This window comes from Cyprinus carpio, chromosome A13 (genome assembly GCF_018340385.1).
Source record: "Cyprinus carpio isolate SPL01 chromosome A13, ASM1834038v1, whole genome shotgun sequence".
NCBI lineage: Eukaryota > Metazoa > Chordata > Actinopteri > Cypriniformes > Cyprinidae > Cyprinus > Cyprinus carpio.
Window position 1 is genome coordinate 16,762,783 of NC_056584.1, and position 19,311 is coordinate 16,782,093.

General features: G+C 35.8%; 2 protein-coding genes across 2 annotated transcripts; both read right to left on the minus strand.

Annotated features, from left to right (window-relative positions):
• Positions 1-263: 263 nt before the first annotated feature.
• Positions 264-2,528, minus strand: LOC109064157. Its single transcript, XM_042769601.1, has 5 exons — positions 1,732-2,528; positions 1,078-1,303; positions 912-987; positions 497-801; positions 264-407 (listed from the first exon to the last, which is right to left on the minus strand). Exons 1-5 carry the CDS (start codon positions 1,863-1,865, stop codon positions 264-266), a joined length of 885 nt encoding a protein of 294 aa, XP_042625535.1. The 5' UTR covers positions 1,866-2,528.
• A 4,671-nt stretch (positions 2,529-7,199) lies between these two features.
• Positions 7,200-18,773, minus strand: LOC109101431 (erythroid membrane-associated protein-like). The gene is made up of 4 exons (XM_042769602.1): positions 18,553-18,773; positions 17,968-18,129; positions 8,132-8,178; positions 7,200-8,017 (listed from the first exon to the last, which is right to left on the minus strand). Exons 1-4 carry the CDS (start codon positions 18,771-18,773, stop codon positions 7,461-7,463), a joined length of 987 nt encoding a protein of 328 aa, XP_042625536.1. The 3' UTR covers positions 7,200-7,460.
• Positions 18,774-19,311: the final 538 nt, after the last annotated feature.

The window sequence follows — 19,311 nt, forward strand, 5'->3', positions numbered from 1 at the left end:
AAATATAAGCAGCACGACATAACAGTTCATGTGCTCATCGTCTCCTAATCAGAACCCGAAATAGATCAATATTACGTCTGCTCTTTAAAACAAAGAAAAGAAGCAATATAGGAGAATTGTATGCGCAAACAGCAGGAAACACTAAATATTCATGCAGTGAGCGCATTTTAAATAATCAAAATTTGAAGCTTGTAGCATATTAACACACATCAACCTGATCACTTTATGTATCGCTCATGTAAACTACGTTCGGATTCAATCAATCAGAATGACTTTGTTCCAGTTGAAACAAAAGGCGTCATGTAAACATAGCCAATGTTAAAATTTAGCTTTTGCATGTGTCCCTCCTGAAGGTGGTGTATAACATTAGATGATGTTGCCTCCTCTATAAACACCAAATCTTCTTCCTGCAAAGAGAAAAGAAAAAGACAATTTCTATTGTCAGTGGACAGTTCTTAAAAGATAGTAACCTAAAGCCTACACAACATAGTTTTACCTCAATTTCAGAGTTTTCTGAGTTTTGCATGCCGTCACACTGGTCAACATGCAAAGCCAGTGTCTGAAGTGGCATCAGAGTCTTGCATTTTTTACAAGATGCCTTTGGCATTCGGGCAAATTCAGGTGCATCTGGTGGCAGTGGTGTCATATCAAGTTCATCCTGCAACGGCACGACGTACAGCAAGTTCTTCCCACCACTAGAAGCACTTTTGATCACTGATCCTGTATACCCCTCTGCCTCCAATGGTATTACAGATATTCTTCTCCTTCCATTCCCACCTATATAAGCAAGTAACACAACAACTGATAGAGAATAACTTTACAGTATAATGCATTGTTTTCTGTACTGAATGGACATTCATATTAATGAATTTTAACACCAAATGTTGATAAAAAGTTGTGAAAAAGCACACCTGCAGCTTTGAAAAGAAGCCACCTGTCTTCCAAATGACTCATTTTTGAGTATGCTTCCCGCAGCAAACTTGATAACTACATTAACGTTAAAGAAAAACCCTTAAAACACAGACACAACAAATAATGCTATTAGAATATGTATTTGCTTAAGATCGGACTCCTCACCTCGGCATGTGTTGTATCTGATGTTAAGGACAGGGTCCTCTTTCCTAGCCCTGCTTGCATGAGCTCCAGCTCTTCGGATATAGATGGGGTTGTATCGGATTTAGAGCCCAGCAAAGACACAGAACAATCAAAATATTTATGCGCCTTTGCTGGTACTGTTGGCCTGTGACATCTGGCAAGATGTCTTTTATTTTTGCCAGCATTTTTAAAAAATCCAGGAAAAGATCTGCAAATTGTAGAACAGGTAAAACTATTAATGTGCGTGTATTCGGTGTTTATTTTTGAGTAGCAAGAAACACTAAGTTTAGCTGCTGCATCCTATGCCAAACTTATATCGCTATAAAAAAAGGAATGTTTGACTATTCTTTGAAACACCTGAACTGGCCCTTTTAAATATGCTTGCTATCTACCTAGCCATTTCATGTTCCACAGTAGGTCTTCCTGACTGCTGGATCTGGCTCGGAGTCTGACCCTGCCTTGCATTTTCCTCGGGGATTACTCTGGCCACCAAGGAAATTAAATGTTGTGCTGCTTCAGTTACAGCACGTTGGTCATACTGGGGAAAAAAGGTTTAGGTGCAAAACACTAATATTATAATACTGAGCAAAACGAACTGTCATCTGATTAATTTGTAGAAATAAGCTAATAACTTACCTGTGGTTGTGATCTGCCTGTTTGGTTTTCAATTTAACCATTAAGTAAAAAACAAACAAACTCAAATTCAATGTTAAACATACAATAACTATATGCAATACACTATGAAAAAAAAAAACAAAAAAACAATCCATGTGGCTAGATCAATTTACACACACACACACACACTACCAGTGACTTTAGTGCACGCTGATTGGCTGAACACACAAGAAACTCTAGCACCCGCCATAAAAAAATAAATAATAAATAAAAAGTCGTGTAAATACAGATTATAGGGATCTCCCAATCACATGACCCCTAGCCGCGTGTCAGACATTTTGACTGAATACATCCGTCAACAACATATTGCAATACAACAAGTATTGCGATTCGATTCTGCAATATATTGCGATTCATGTCCCCCATAATATTCAAGGCATTACAAAAAATGAGGAAAATAAGACTGCTCAACTCACTTCAAATGTCCCATTAAATCTGTGAACATCTTCAATGCTTTACAGGCTTTAATGTGTTGCTTCTTTGATGGAATTACTCAAACACTAACGTTAGCTGCTACATTTTTTTATTTCAATTTTCAAAACAACCCCCCAACCACCACAGTGGTAAAAAACTGCCACTGTCAAAGCCCTATAACTCGAAAGTAAAAGAGATCATTTTATAATTAGCCTAAATATTGCAATACTTTACGATACAGTATATAATTGCGTGCGCAAAATATCTCGATACTGAACAGAATCGATTTTTCCCCCCACCACTATTAGCGCAGCGGCCGTCAGCTAACGCTTCACGTCATGTCATCGCACTTACGGTATAAAGATATTCCTTTTGTATGATCACGTATCTGATCGCATCCAACTGCACAGCATCGCTCGGGCATGATAGGAATATTTCGCCGGCGGTTTAGCATTTTCTATTCCGCCAAGATGGCTGCTCCAAATGGCGTGACGTCACGCGGGACGCCTATATTTTTACCCCAGAACCTAGGCCCAACTCTACGAACATCGAAAATAGTGCCTCTCAACCTTTATGCTGAGAAAATCCAAATGTGATTATGAATGTCAGCTCAGCTAGTAACACTGGACATCGACCACATGGCAAACGTTACTAATGGTGGCTCTGGCTGCTAGTGTTGGCTAACGTTAATAAAATCTAGTCAACGGTAACACTAACTACAGACTGGTCTAGCCAACGTTAAGTATTTAAATGGGACAGCATAAGAAGAGAGAATCATTCAGTTCACTTGTCACTGCGTTTATGATATTAAATTAATTATCTTACCCAGTAAACGACCTGTTGCTCGCCATTCTCGCTTCTCTTATCTTCTGGGTGGCAGCAGCAGCGGCGGGAAACCGTAGTGGGCGTGGCCTATTTGTCACTTCAATCGAGGGTGACCAATAGAAAAATGCCTTTCATCCTGGTTGGTAGAGACCGCCCACTGAGCTACAGCTTCACGTGCAAACAAAACTTTTCAATTCGCAAAACTTTTCAACTTGCAAAACTTTTAAGCTTGCAAACCTATTCACCTCGCAAGCAAAATATTTTGACCCGCAAAAAAGACAGCAGAAAAGAGAGCAAAATGTGTGGGTTTGGGATGAAAAGTTCTCGAAGTGCACAAGGAAAAATAAAGGTTTTAAGAGATTTTTAAGAGATTTAAATGATTTTGTTATAATTTTCTTTATTTTTGAGCCTTAAGAATACTTTTTTTTGCAATATATATATATTTTAATTACAAAATAATTAGTTTTACTCTCAAACACAATATGTTTGTTTGAATAAAAAAGACACAAAAGAAACTCCATATATAGGCCACTGATCTATATATGACTGGATCGCTCATCGCGTTCTAAACTGCCAGCAGGCAGTGAAGCCACCGGAAGTGTTCGATTTTTTAGTGTTTATTTAAAATGAGACACATCTGTTTATTATTTTTACATATTTGACAATTATTTTAATCTCCAAACTGTTTTAGTTAGTTCTGCTTTACTTCTTATGCTTTCCTAAAAAAGTGTTGGATTGTGCACCGCTCTCCCTTACACACACACACACGGAAGGACCATGAATGCATTTTCTGCGCTGAACCCCGCGATGAGTTTAACAACACGCCCGCAGATTACAGTTCACTGGAGTGAGCCTGTTTCACGTTTTTATGGACATTTCATATTTTAACATCTGTAAACAAAGAATTTCAAACTTAAATATTTGTACACTAAAATAAAATGGTTATTTTTCTTAAATACTTAAAGAGCAGGTCAGATGGGTTTTTGAAAAATCTCTATTTTGCAGTTTATAACGTAGCTATCCTTAAATGAAAACAATCTGCAAAGTTGTTAATCAAAACAGTGCATGATAAATAAAGATATTGTCTCTCAAAAGAGAGGGTCGGTTCTGAATCGCCGTAACGAGTCGTTATATTTTCGACTCTTTTGCCTGTTACCGGTGTACGTCACTGGGTACACATTTTGCATAATCCCCGCCTGCCCGCGAAATACGAACAGAGTCTGATCTGCCCACAAACACTTTTGCTATTAGTGCGTTTACATGATGTTGAGAAGACGCGGTGTTCAAGGATACCACAGAAATACAATTCGAGCCTTTTGTTGTGTGCATGTCATTTTATCAAGGACTGCTTCTCTAATCTGGGGTTTTATCTTCGTTGGCTTCTAATCTTCTTAATTTGGACTAACAAGCTCTCTGAACCACGACCTGTAAGTAGTACGATTGATACGTTAGGTGTACATTTTCAATTGAGTGCTCAAAATATATTTTTTTTTTGTCAATATGTGATTTATACTTAGTGCAGCTTTAGGTTTCCAGGTAAAGCACAATATTTCTGTCTTACTGAAGTAGTTCTAAAAATTCGCAGTGAACCTAAGAATGTGTAGATTATTGTAGACTGACGTTGTTCTAATTACTTTGTTTAATAATAAAGAATGTAGTGTAGCACACAGACTTTATAATAATTGTGAAACTGCTGTTTATTGTGCTGCACTGGCAGTTACAGGGTTAATGCGGGAGAGATGAGTGATTTCGGCTGGTGCTCCTGTGATACAACTGTTCTGCGTTCTGATTAAAAGTTAAGACCAAGCGTCTTTTGTGTCTGTCGTTCTTCAAACATTACAGTAGACATATTTTGGTTTACAAACTGTATTGTTTAATCAGTTAGTCACGTTAGCACTCGGCTAACGTATCCACCTAGTGTTCACAGTTTAGCAGCTAAACTTTAGCTGTGGGCACGAATCGCTTGCATAAGTGTTTTTTGTATTTTATGTCATTATAAGAACGGATTGACTATATTATTGTTTTTATGTAAAGGTGCTTTGTCAATGGTAGCGCTGGCTAACTGGCTCAAGGACTCATCTCTGTACCAATCACAACAGGTTTGGTCAGCTGACCAATCAGAGCAGAGTAGGCTTGAGGAAGGGAGGGGCTTGCTGCAAACTTGCTTGAAACAAATCATTTCCTAATCATTGGCAAGTGACTCTAATATTAAATGTATATTCTGAGAAAATTACAATGTTTTCTGACCTTAGATGCATTTAAACCTGATGTAGGGCACTCCAACACAATATTAGGACACTTTAAAATACCATATGACCTGCTCTTTAATTTCTGTCATATCAAACTTTTAATTAAGATTAGGCTTAAAGTAATGTAAAAATTTTTTTTTATCTCAAATATTTTGGTGGGTCGTGAAATAGATTATACTTGTCTAGGTGGGTCGTGGAATGGAAAAGTTTGGGAAGCTCTGCTCTACACATCTCCCTCTAGAGACCCCAGACAGATCTACACATACGGTTTAATGCAAGATATAAATGCATTTAACCTGCAAAAACAAATGCATAATGTTTTGATATTTAAATCCTAAAATGTCGAATACTGATATCTGAAATGATAAAAATAGAGAGTGCTTTAAGATGTGAAATTAAAAACGCCAGTATCTAGACAATCATGAATTGTAACATCACTTCCTTTCATGTTTTTACTATACACTTGGTATGGAATTTGTTTAAACTTTCTTTTTTTTGTCTTAATTTAAAAAAAAAAAAAAAAAAAAAAAAAAAAAAAGTATTACATGTTTATATGAAATGCTTATACAAAATAAATATGTAGTTAACGTTAAAGTATATGTACATTTCTTGCTTTCATACATGGTTATATGAAGAACGTGCCATACTTTAGTGGTAGCCATTTACTGGAAAACACATTTAAATGAAGGGAACACTTTTTTTTTTTTTTTTTTTAACAAATTTAATTTGGGGTCCTGAAATATCCTGAACACTGCACAGAGGTTAAAATGACCATTGCTACATAAATAAAATAAAAATTGAACCCCATCCTCTTTTGTTTTAATTTTTTCTTACTAAATTATACAGTTACTGTTGCTATGGACTGTGGGATAGCTAACAGGCTACACTGGAAACCATTTTGTTATTAAAAAGGTATTATTAAACTAAATCCTGTATGTATTTACCTCAAGCTGATTTGGTTCTTCACGCTTTCTTAAGGAGCTTTAACATCTGGCCCTAATTACCACTTTCCCGCAATAATTTTTGAGACTGAGGTGTCCAAACACACACACATAGTTAACAAGTAGTTAGATAGAAGTTAGATTTTATTAAAATGCTTAAAAAAAGTTAATGAATTTGAAAATCAGTATCAGTATTTTATTCAATGATTTTCCTGAAAAAAAAGAGATTAATATTTCAAGAAGGAAGTGTGACCCAGAAATGAAGAGTTTAATTAATTTTAATGAATAAAATACCACAAAAACTTGAATAAATATTGAATAATATCATAAAATCTTCTCCAAATTTTAAATAATAATCAAAAAATATTATTGAACAAAAGTATATTACAGTGATTTTCCTGAAAAAAAGAGATTAATATTTCAAGAAGCAAGTGTGACCCAGAAATGAAGAGCTTAATTAATTTTAATGAATAAAATGAGTAATTTTGAATGTAATTTTAGTCTGAATTCTATAAGACTAAAATATCATGATCTCCTGAAATACGGCCTGAGAAACATGACACAATCGTGTAAATATGACACATATAATGGTTTTACACAAACATCAGTGTTTGTTTGTTGGAGGACAGAAACACAGAAAGTGTCTCTGACTGAGAAACATCTTCATCCTGACGCTCTGAAACAGGAAACTGTCTTGTGTCTGATATTCAACTTCCTGAAGACTGAGATTCTCTCTCCGGGTTCAGATGAAAACACACACTTTCACACGATTACACACCAATAATGTGTGTTTGTGTGTGTCAGTCAGGTGTGTGTGTGTGTCAGTCAGGTGTGTGTGTGTTTGTGTGTGTCAGTCAGGTGTGTGTGTGTGTCAGTCAGGTGTGTGTGTGTGTGTGTGTCAGTCAGGTGTGTGTGTGTGTCAGTCAGGTGTGTGTGTGTGTGTGTGTCAGTCAGGTGTGTGTGAGTGTGTATGTGTGCGAGTGTTTGTCTATCAGTGTGTGTGTGTGTGTGTATGTGTCAGTCAGTTGTGTGTGTGTGTGTGTGTGTGTGTGTGTGTGTGTTTAATGTGGCACAGAGACACTGAAGAGTTGTAATTATCAAATCTAAATCCAGCGTGTAGTGGTTGAGTGAATGCGTTGCTGTGAGTGTGTGTAAGTGTGTGTGTCAGTCAGTCTGTCTGTGTAAGTGTGTGTGTCAGTGTGTGTGTGTGTGTGTGTGTGTGTGTGTGTGTGTGTGTGTTTGTTACAGACAGAGATGTGTGTCAGTCAGTGTGTGTGTGTTTAATGTGACACAGAGACACTGAAGAGTTGTAATTATGAAATCTAAATCCAGCGTGTAGTGGTTTGGTGAATGTGTGTGTGAGTGTGTGTAAGTGTGTGAGTGTGTTTGTGTCAGAGACGCTGTAGAAGGACAGAATGCCGCTCGACTCGTCCAGATACACTCCTGCTCTCTTACAGGAGCCTGGAGCAGCAGATATAACAGTGGAGTTTTTATTGTGCCAGACAGTGAATCTGTGATCAGAGCAGCTCAGACTCCAGGAGTTTTCATTCCATCCAAACACACAGTCATCACTCCATCCTTTCCTCTTGATACCTTTATAAACCACTGATATATGAACATCATCTCCACTCCACTCAGTCTCCCAGTAACAGCGTCCAGTCAGAGTCTCTTCACACAGAACCTGATCCCACACATTAAATCTGTCTGGATGACCAGGATATGACTGTGACTCAGACACATGCGTCACCTTTCTGTTCTCCTCAGACAGAACGAGGTATCTGTGTGCTGTGTTTGGATCCAGTGTGAGATCACAGGCGTCTGAACACAACACACACATTACAACACACACATTACAACACACACATTACAACACACACATTACAACAACTGAACATAAAACACTCAACACTGTGTGACTGTTTGTGGACTTACATTTGTGAGGTCCTGCTCTGATCCTGAACTCTCCTCCATGATCCACACTAGAAAACACACACACACACACACGTTCGCGCACACATACACACACACACACACACAGACACACACACAAATTAACACAAGGTTGAGATTTTTTTCTCTTGTGATCTTTACTCTAATAAACAAGCTTTAGAAACCCAACTAAAGCAAACGCTTCTCTCCACAACAGTGACTTCAAACTTGATTATTTTCAATAAAACTTCAACATCTAAACCTCGGTTTATTCTCAATGAGAAGTTCTGTTTTTGAAGAAGTAAAGTCAGACTGGATTGTAAGAAGAGAAGATGCTGAGATCTAGAGATCTATCTGTTGCTGCCAGTCGTGGTGTTTTATTTGAACATTATTATTCATTATTATTTTAAAGCGTTTGATCGTAATAATTCAGCAAATCCCTGTAAAATAACAGTGTTTTCAGCTAATTTAAATAAAGAGATTTTACTTTGGTTATTGTTTTTGCTATTGCTGACAGTCATTTGAACATTTTATCTTCTAACAGTTTAATTTGTTGTATTTACATTTGTATGTAATTAAAAAACAAAACAAACAAAAAAAAACTATAAAATACAGTAATTTTTCTTCATAAAAATGTGAATTACTGTTATTTGTCATTAAAGGGGTCATGAACTGCATTTTTTATTATTTTATAATGTTCTCTGTGGTTCACTTATAATGTTAGTGTGATTTTATATCAAAATCATCATAATTTAGAAGTAATGGTCTATTTTCTATGCTGTTTTCGAGCCTCTGCAGAGCGCTCTGTTTTTATAGGCGGGGCTCATTCAAGACTCAACTCAAACCCACTGCTGTGATTGGCTGACAGTTTCCTTATTAAAATAACATGGACACTGCTGTGACGTACTCTAACAACAACACATCTGGGTTAAAAACACATACATGCTCAGTGTTTATCACACGGTCTGGAGCAGATGCAGCAGAGGTAAAAGCAGGTTTATTCACACTTCTGTGTTGTCAGCGCTGCATCATCCTTTACTTTCAGTCTCTCTGAAAAGCCTGTCCTGTTTGAAAATGAATCCGCAGCAAAGTAAAGCAAATAAAATGGAGTTTCACTGATGCCATCCGGAGCTCTTTGCTAATTTTATCCTCCCGTGTTTTCACCGGATGAGACTCTAGACAACAGAACTCATTATAATCGGTGACGCGGCAAGGTTTGACAACACATCTCCAGCAGTAAACTGATGTCCCGCTCTATTTCTGACACACAAGCATTCGCACCGCTTCTGACCTGGATTCGGGTCATTCGATGGAAAGGTCAATTTTTCTGTCCCTAGCCTTTACAGAAATATTACACTTGAAAAACACTTTAGGGATAAAATTTTCTTTGTATTTTAAGATGTAAAAATTTTTTTTTTTGAAAATTAAAATTTTTTTGGGCATTAATTTTGGCAATATGTTTTTTTTTTTTTTTTATTGTATTGAATTCAAGGCAAAACTAAATCGACAGACATTTATACAGAGGTAAAGTGCATTATTTTGAGGTCAAAAATAGGATTTTCTACCATTTAAAATACAATAATGTATTCATAACTACAAAATATATGATGTAAATGACATAAAAAACAAAATGCCAAATAAATATTATAAAATATAATGAAAGTAGTGGTCCCCTGAAGTTGGTGTTACCGTTTAACAAAGATCTTTTATTTTGGAATAAAAATCACACTGATGACATCACTTGACTTCCTTCTTCCTGTTTCCTGAAGATCTATGAAGAAAGGCCCATGCTAAGTCCACTGTCTCTCTTCAGTTATCAGAAATGTTCTCATTCATCTCATGATTTCATACGAAGCTTTTAGTTGAACTCACTGGTGTGACCTACTTTATTGTAATGGGAATTGTAAAAACTAGAATACGAATGGATTAAACTACTTAATTGAGTGAGTACACCATGACTGACAACATGTGTTTGATACCCTACAACAGACATTTTGTAAAATGCATTTTTCATGAAAATTGTCACTGGTGTTACTGTCACTGGTGTCATCTTCCTTATGAGTAACACCAGTGAAGTGAAAAGTGAACTGTTTTCACTAATTGCCAAATGACAAATTTAACAGTGTAGTCTCATCTACTTAATTATAGTTGAATAATAATGATCGTTGGTCTTATGTTTGTCATGTTGTCACTGGTGATTCACTGTCTCTCTCTCCGTTTTTTTTTTTTGTCAGTTTAAATCAAATGTGTTATGATAATTTTAACAGTGTCTATGTACACTAAGTGCAAATAGCCCACCTTGATGGCAGAGACTATTTACGCAAACTCCGCCCACCAACATGTGTTTGGGAAAGTCAACACTGAAAAAAGACGCTTGTTAAACATCAGTTTCAGTGGCGTAGAGCTTTTTGTGCGATTGACCGGACTTCGAACCCATCTTTTGCCAAACTTTTTTTCTCCCTTTTCAAATCTCATATCGCACCGGAAAGGCATTTATTTTCAATAAAAATTAAGGAAATGATCAAAAAGTTGAAAATAAACAGCGCTTGCGTCCGATCTAGATATGTGAGGATTACAAGGACGCAATTCAAAGAATATTTTTCACAACTTGCACTTCACAGTGTCTTATAATCTTGTAATATCATCTGCATGATTCTGTTGATGGAGTAATCCTGTGTTTGCATCTCTCTAGTATTTGCTCTCCTCCTTTTTTGAAAGAATGACAATAGGTTTGAAGTAACAGGAGGCATCACATGAAGTTATACAAGCTACACAAATTTACAAGATATATCAAAGATAAATTAAAAATAAATACAAAAAAAAATCAAAGGAAAGAAAAGATATTTTAAAGATGGCTTACTTTTAAAGATAGACTTAAGAATGTTAAAAGTTTTTGAAGCCTTTGAGTTCAAAGGATTTGACATATTCTTAAAGGAAGTCAAAAGGGACTTTATATCAGATGAAAACATTCTAAAGTTAGGTTTGCAATGGATGGCTCTGGCTTTATGAAGGTGAAATTTACCCAGAAGACAAAGCAATAAATCAATATGTTCCAGAGTAATGTCCTTGGAATGAAAATCTGACAAAAAAATAATAGATTCTGTTATTTCTATCATTTTGTTACAGCAAGAAAAAATTAACATGATTAACAAAATTAACAAAATTAACAAAAAGATCTGGAGAATGGGCAATGATAAAACAGATGTAGAATAGATTCTTCATCAGAATTACAAAATGAACACATTGAGGATATATTCTCAGAAAATCTGCTCAAAAATAAATTACAAGGGTAGTATCTATGAGCAATTTTGAAATGGAGTTCTTTAATTTTACTTGGGATTAATAGTCTGTGAGAAAAGGTCCATAAGTTTTTTAATTCAGAGTTCGGATAACAGATCCTGCATTTAGATTGTGCTTTAGAGGGGCATCCTGGAGTTGAAGAAAGGGCATTTCTAATAAAGTTATTGCATTTTTTATCTAATACATAAACACCATTAAACGAGTGTAGGAAAATATTTGTTTACACAGCCATAACATAAATGTGCTTTAAAACAAAGTTTTTAAACTGACAGGAATACTTTTAGTCACCTTATAAAAATCTCTTAGTGAGATTGTTGCACCTTTCACAGACACAAAGTCAGGAAAGGAAAGAAGGTCCCCATCAGAACTGAACAAATCAGAAACAAAAAAGATATTTTGATTCACCCATTCAATGAAAAAAAGTGATTTGTTACCAGACAAAATATTTTCATTGTTCCAAAGAATACAGGTGCGGGGAGAAATTATGTTTAAAAGCAATCTTCCAGGATTCTAGGGCTTGTTTATGAAAATTTGACAGTTTAATAGGTAACTTACTACACTTAAAGTTGTACCTTGGGCTGTACCTTTTCAAAAGGTACATATTTGTACCTTAAGGGTCCATTTTGGTAAATAAAACTTTTTGTTTGTTTAAGTCACGTAGCCCCCAAACATTCAAAGAAAAACAAGAGAAACACAAACTAAAAATAGTACTGGAACTCAACTCTGAGTAAATGGAACTGTTACAAACAGATACAACAAATGAAGTACTTCTTAGAAGATACGCAGAGCATAAAGCTCGAATTCCCAATAAAGCTTGGGAAGGTCAACACACTCTGTCGTGAAAAAATAGATAAAATAAAAAATGTAAAAAATATAAAATGAAAATGTAATAAATAAATAAATAAAAATCAAAAAGATTAATAATAATAATAATAATAATAATAATAATAATAATAATAATTGTGCATTACCACCATCTAATGGATTGATTGAGGTGTGAACTCATTGGGATATCAAAATTTATATAATCTACTGTATACTGAGAGATGACATTATCAAGTATGGCACTGACTATGCAAAAAAACAGCACCAGCTATAAGAGTCCAAAAGCATTCACTGATAAAGACTATTAGAATGCAGGTGGAATGTTCCAATAATTTAAGTTACGAAAGAAAAAAAATTCTATTTATAATGTTTTTTTTTTTATAAGATATGATATAGTTAAATAATATCACAAAGGAAGCAATGCTTTCTTGCATTCAGCTGAGTTTAAAGGATGCATGGCATGTATCCTCCGCGACCTTCAATCACCCACAATCCTTTGTACCCATTCCATTTCATGAAAACAAACTGACAAAAATTATTCAATGCTGAGCTTGTCTGAAATTATTATGAAATGTAAGACAAAAATAATGTTTTCAGACATGAAAGCATAGATGTTAGTTTTTGTTTTGGTATAAATTATTCACTAAACGCTAAACTGCCAAAAAGCCTCCGGGAGACTGTAGACAGCTGTGATTTACTGTATTGCATTAATAGAAAGACAAATAATATAATGATTTGTAACACAAAGTATTTTCCCAAAACTAAGTTTTATTAGTATTTTCATGCCGTGACGGTGAGGGCGGGAACATATGTGACGTAGCCACATGCACTTACTAGACTGTCTCATTCTAGCGTTTAATGGCGAGGAGGACTCTAGCCTACAAGACTCTGAAAGACTGAACTAGGAAGGACGCAGCCTCGGTAGGATGAAGCCTTCCGTTTGAGAAACATCCATGAAGACACCACCTGCTTCATTTATAATTGAATCTGCTGTTTTGAACAAAATTTTTTAATTGAATGATTCAGTGATTTTTTTAAACAGGCACTTGCCGCCACCTACTGGCACATTTAGTGTCATATACCTTGACAAATTTCAGACTCAGTCTGACAATAAAGTCTATCGTTTCCTGTATTAATTTGTTTGCATGACAGGCCTTAACCAGTAAAAGTTCCAACACAAGACCAGTAAAAGTTTCAACAAAAACACATTCAGCAAAATATTGTTTAAATATCGTTATCAACAAACCCAAAATACAGAGATATAATTTTCTGCCAGTAGTTTAGGCATCATTTAGGTTGTATGGCACACAGAGATTGCGTGTGTGCATATGTGTGGCTGTTTAACCTACATTGTGAGGACCAAATGTCTCCAAAAAAATAGTAAACTTGAAATTTCAGGCCCCAAAAGAAAAACAGCTTTTAAATCATAGTTCATTTAATAAAACTTATTTTTCTTGTTAAATAGTGATTATTATTATTATTATTATTATTATTATTATTATTATTTTACAATTAAACCCATAATAATAACAACAACATCAAATGCACAAACGAAATTATAATTCACTTTACACAATGATCAGATATTTATGCTGTTAAATGAACTATATGTAAATGGGGGAGACAGACTCGTTAGTATTTCACACATTTTCAGGCCCCATCTTATTTATTTTTTTATTATTATTATTTATTTTTGTTTTAGATGCAAATGTTACAGTTCTGGACAATTTCAAAAACATATTGTGCATAAACAGTTTTGAAGTACTGTGTCATTTAGACAAACAGACATAAAGAATTGCATTATATCTCAACAATGGTGACAATCAACAAAATATTCAGATCAACAGATCATCCTGGGGGCTGTTTTAGAAAACAGTTAGTCTGACATATTTTCACTTGATTTGACTTCATAAAGCAAAATTACCATAGGTCAAGCTCAGTCACTCTGGCAACTTATGCTGGGAAACTAACCTGTTCCAGGGCAGGCTAACTGTCAGGCTAAACTGAGCTCCTCTAACACTGACCAATAGGAATGCATTGATATTACAGCACTGACTCTCTCACATACAATTATTTGACTTTATCATTCCAAAAATAAAAGTATCTTAAAAAACTTAAATCAAATAAATAAAAATATAGGCTAAAACCGACTGTATGTATTGTGCCCAAGATTTAATGACTTTATTTTAAAATATTTGAAATCATTTTAACATGCTGCTACTTGCGCATTTAGTTGATCAGCAGTTTCTAGTCATGCAGCCTTTCTCTCTGGTTTTATGAGAGCTGTACTTTATGGTTATTAGTAGAACATCGAAACATTACAATATAAAACTGCTCTTTAAAGCATTAAAAACACAAAATTAAAAGTAAAGGTTATTAGTATAAATTTTAAACATTACAATATAGATGTTTTAAAATTACTAAAACACATTAACTCATTTGAGCTAGTAGGGCTGTATTAGCTAGCTTTCATTTGATTTACAGTTACTTTTATCTTAAAAATACACTTATATGTAGGATTAAAATTCTACATGCATCACACTTAGGGATATTTGATTTAAACGGAGCAATGAGAGGCAAGGTGTGTGGAAAGACTGTGATTAATAATAGTTGAGGTGCCATTCACATTTTCCCATCCAGTGCCACGTCGTTTAATTAGCAAATGCATTTGCGCCCATTCGTGCGCCCATGGGCGTGCCGGTCTAAAAAAGAGGTGTGTTCAGGCGCATTGCTATTTTAAGGAGCTGAAAATAGACTGCGCCATAGACCAACTCAAACCTGGTCTAAAGTCTGGCGCAATGTTTTTTCTTTGTTATTTAAAGAGTGTGTTAGTAGCTATAGGCGGGTCCACAACGCACGTACACACTGCTTATTAAACACAGGGACATACAGCAGCACACAAACATGCCAAATATTAAAAATTAAAGGATATCAATGCATAAGAATTTTTTGTAGGTTAATTAAATATAAAAATGCCTACATGTCATAATGGATAGTCATCGCGTGTATCAGAATTAGGCTATCTATTTGCTCGCACACGAGCAGCTCCGTTTCATCTCGGAGACACATTCTGTCTTTGCGCTCTCCAAATTCTGCCGTGTGAATAGCAAATCCGTCATGGCACGAGCACAACTGGCTCTTAAAGGGAATGGGAGATGAGACTTTGATTGGTTTACTGCACGTTACGCCCAAAAAACACCCATTACTTATTTAGAGAATAGGGACAACCTGTTAAGACCATGCGCCCGGGCGCGCCAACCGTTTACCCGTCGTTAAAATAGCAAAAGTGGATTTGGACATGCCCTGACTGCACCTGCGCTGTGCGCTTTACACTTTGCGTTTAGATCGTTAAAATAGGGCCCTTAATGTCCAGTAGGGGTGGGAATCTTTAGTCACCTTACGATCTGATCCGATTCCAGAATGATTCTTGATCTACTTTTTCCCCCTCATTAATTAATCAGTTTTACTGACTTGAGAATCTTAAAATCCTTACATTTACATATCCTAATATAAGTAACTTAGTACTTTAATTAATTACAAATTGAAAAAAATTATTAAAACAGTTGTATGTTAAGAATTTTAGGCTAATATAACTTCAAAACATAACTAACTAACATTAATTATAATATATTAATTTATCTGTCTAATCATGTCTAAAAATATAATTATTATGTCTACCAAGCTCTGATAATGTATGGAATATTATATTAACAGACTATCCAAATGTTAATAAAATAGGCCTATAACTTTAGAAGCACGGATGTGTCCGTCACTTTTATGATATGGTTCACACAAAAATGAAATTAGTCATAATTTACCCAGGTTGTTCTAAACCTGCATAAAGTTCTTTCTTCTGTTGAACACAAAAGAAGAACATGTCTCAACAAAACAGCTAATGGTTGTAACATCCATAGTAAGGTAAAAAAAAAAAAGAATAAAAATAAATAAATAAAATTCACTTGGGACCAGAAACTGTCTGGTTACCCACATTATTCAAAGTATTTTCTTTAATGTTAAACAGAAGAAAGAAATTATTACAGGTTTAGAATAATTTGTGAGTGTGTGTGTAAACGATGACAAAATTTTATTTTTTGGGTAAACTGTCCCTTTAAGTCAGACAGTCCACCGTGAACAACTGAAATGCCTCTCTGCAAACTGCGTGTTCATCATTAGTTACTGGACAGACACACTGACATCTTTCCCATTCAGCCCTACATCTGGAGAGTCTTGTGTTCAGAGGGCAGATGTGAGCTCTTAGATGTTTTAAACTGCGCTGGTTTGTTTACCGCATGCTGCTCTCGTGTTAAAGTGCTTTAACGGCGCGTGTTCTGGAGACTCCATTGCTATGGAAACAAAGACGCCAAAATCACACGCAAATGAGCTTCTCTAATAATGAAAGTGAATCAAAGTATAATAATGAAAGTGAATAATCTACTTCTTATGAAATTTATTTCATTATAATTGCTATTAGTATTATAAACAGTGCAAAATACTTATTTGTTTATTTAAATATGTGTTGGCCTTTGTAAAATACGGGACAAATCGCATCCCATATTGTTTTGATATGGGACGCATAATTTTACCTTTAAATACGGGACGATTTCGTATTTTAAGGGACGGGTAGCAACCCTAATAACTGGCTGTGTTTACATTAATTTTGCATCATAAAACCATTTTGAGACACAAGTGCATTAAAACAAAGTCCTTTTAAGACAAGTCATGTCACTCGGTGGCCATCTTTGAAACACCTCTTGGGTATGCAAGTGCAACTCCTATCTCTTTGAATGGGGAAACATCAAATTCTCTAAAACTGTTTACTAAGCTTACGATTAAATTTCATATTTGAAATCACCTAATTGATGCATCAATTTTTTCCACCCCTAATGTCCAACAACAAATATTTTATTCAGAATTATTGCGCTATTATTCTATTGCGTTCCATCTGTTTAGCACATGTGCACAGCAGCGCTAGTTCACTCACGTAAGCCTTGCACACTCCTGACAGCAAAATGGATATATTTGCATAACATTTACAGATGAAAAATATACCTGTGACGTGTCAGTTATGTACTGAGGAAAACACAATGGGCCCTATTTTAATGATCTAAGCGCATGGTCTAAAGCGCACAGCGCAGGTGCACTCAGGGTGTGTCCAAATCCACTTTTGCTAGTTTACTGACGGGTAAACTGTTGGCGTGCCTGGGGGCATGGTCTAAACGGGTTGTCCCTATTCTCTTAATGAGTAATGGGTGTTTTTTGGGTGTAACATGCAATAAACCAATCAAAGTGTCATCTCCCATCCCCTTTAAGAGGTAGTTGTGCTCGTGCCATGGCGGATTTGCTATTTACACGGTGGAATTGGCAAGCACAAAGACAGAACGCGAGCTGCTCATGCACGAGCAAATAGGTAGTTTAAATCTGATACCTGCAATGACTGTCCATTATAACATCAAGGCATTTATATATTTATGTAGCCTACACAATAATGCTAATTTTACATTGTAATCTGTTCATTTGCTCTGAATGATAACTGTTATATTTATGAACATTATTTGTTGTATGCATTAAGTGGATGGAGCAAAACAAGACTGTACAGTCTTTCGGACTGTCTTTGTGAGAAACAAAGCATCTCCTGACAACAACAATAAAAGACTGAAATGAAAAACCTCTCACACATACAAAGCACACAGGATGATTGTTTTTGCTCAGCTTACTTGAGTTTGTCCAGATGTTTGAGTGTATCAGAGAGCACTTTCTCTCCTGAATCTCCTGGTTGATTGTAGCTGAGATCCAGCTCCCTCAGGTGTGAATGGTTTGAACTCAGAGCTGATACCAGAGCAGCACAACCTTCTTCTTTCACCAAACAGCCAGATAATCTACAACAACAGTAAGTGTTCGTGTTAGTGTGCAAAATAAGATATTAGTAATAAGTTACTGCCATGGATATTCCAAATCATATTAACCAAAGCGTCTCAGCTGGAAAAAGGCTGTGCCACCAAAGCATTCTCAAGTGTCACCAGCTGGTCATTTTCAATTTTTTTTTTCAGCTGGCAAAAAAAGCTTGAGGTGGGGCTTTGGAGAGAAACTGCACAGACAGACTTACTTCAAATATTGACGATAATAACAAAAATACAGTAACAAGAGCTTAAAGTGCATAAAAAACTGGTAAACTGAGACAGACATGACTCTCTTCAATGATTATGCTTTGCACAATTTATTTAAAAGTACTGTCAAATAAAGTGTTTTCTTCTAAACAATAACAAGTGCTTAAATAACAAGTGCTCAAAGTGCTAAAGAACTGAACTGCTAAACTGAAGATTAGAAGTGAAATCAAGGCCATTATCATGAGGGCCTTGGCAGCATTGGAAACTATGTGCACTGTGTCTCCAGATACGGCAAGGAGGTATGGGTTCTCCTTCCTTGCTTGAGTTTCAAGGCCAGACTTTTTTCCTCTCATGACTGCATAGTTGTCAAGGAGGATGCTGGTAACTTGTCTCCACTCAAGACCATAAGTCTGCATGACATCTTTAAGTTCCAGCATAAGGTTTGGGGAACTGGCAATGTTGACTTTTCTGCTTGCCAGATGTTGTGTTATTACTCTGTTGCTTTCATTATCAAAAAAGCGAACAAGCACATTGAGTATTTTATCTATATTCAAGGTTGTTGCTTTATCAACATTGAGTGAGAACATGCATTTTTTTAGCTTCTCAGACAAACATTTTTTGAACTGTAGTGCAATGCCATGAGTGTTCATGTAACTCGCATGTTGATTTGAAACCGACAGGTTAGTTAACGCTTTTCTGTCTTCTGCCAGTTTTCTACACAGGGTGACCAGTGGCTGTGAAATTCTGAATGACGAATCATGTTCTGCTATAAATGTGCACAGACGTATTTTTAAATCGCAGACACGGTCAGTCATAGACAATGGTGTGTCAGCTGTAACAGTTGCTTCCGGCAAGGTTGTGGTAAGTTTGAGTGCACAGGCAGTGGCTCTATGACCGGAGTCACTGTGCGTCCGCACCAGACGCGACTTGTGCGAATAAATCATGCTATTCGCG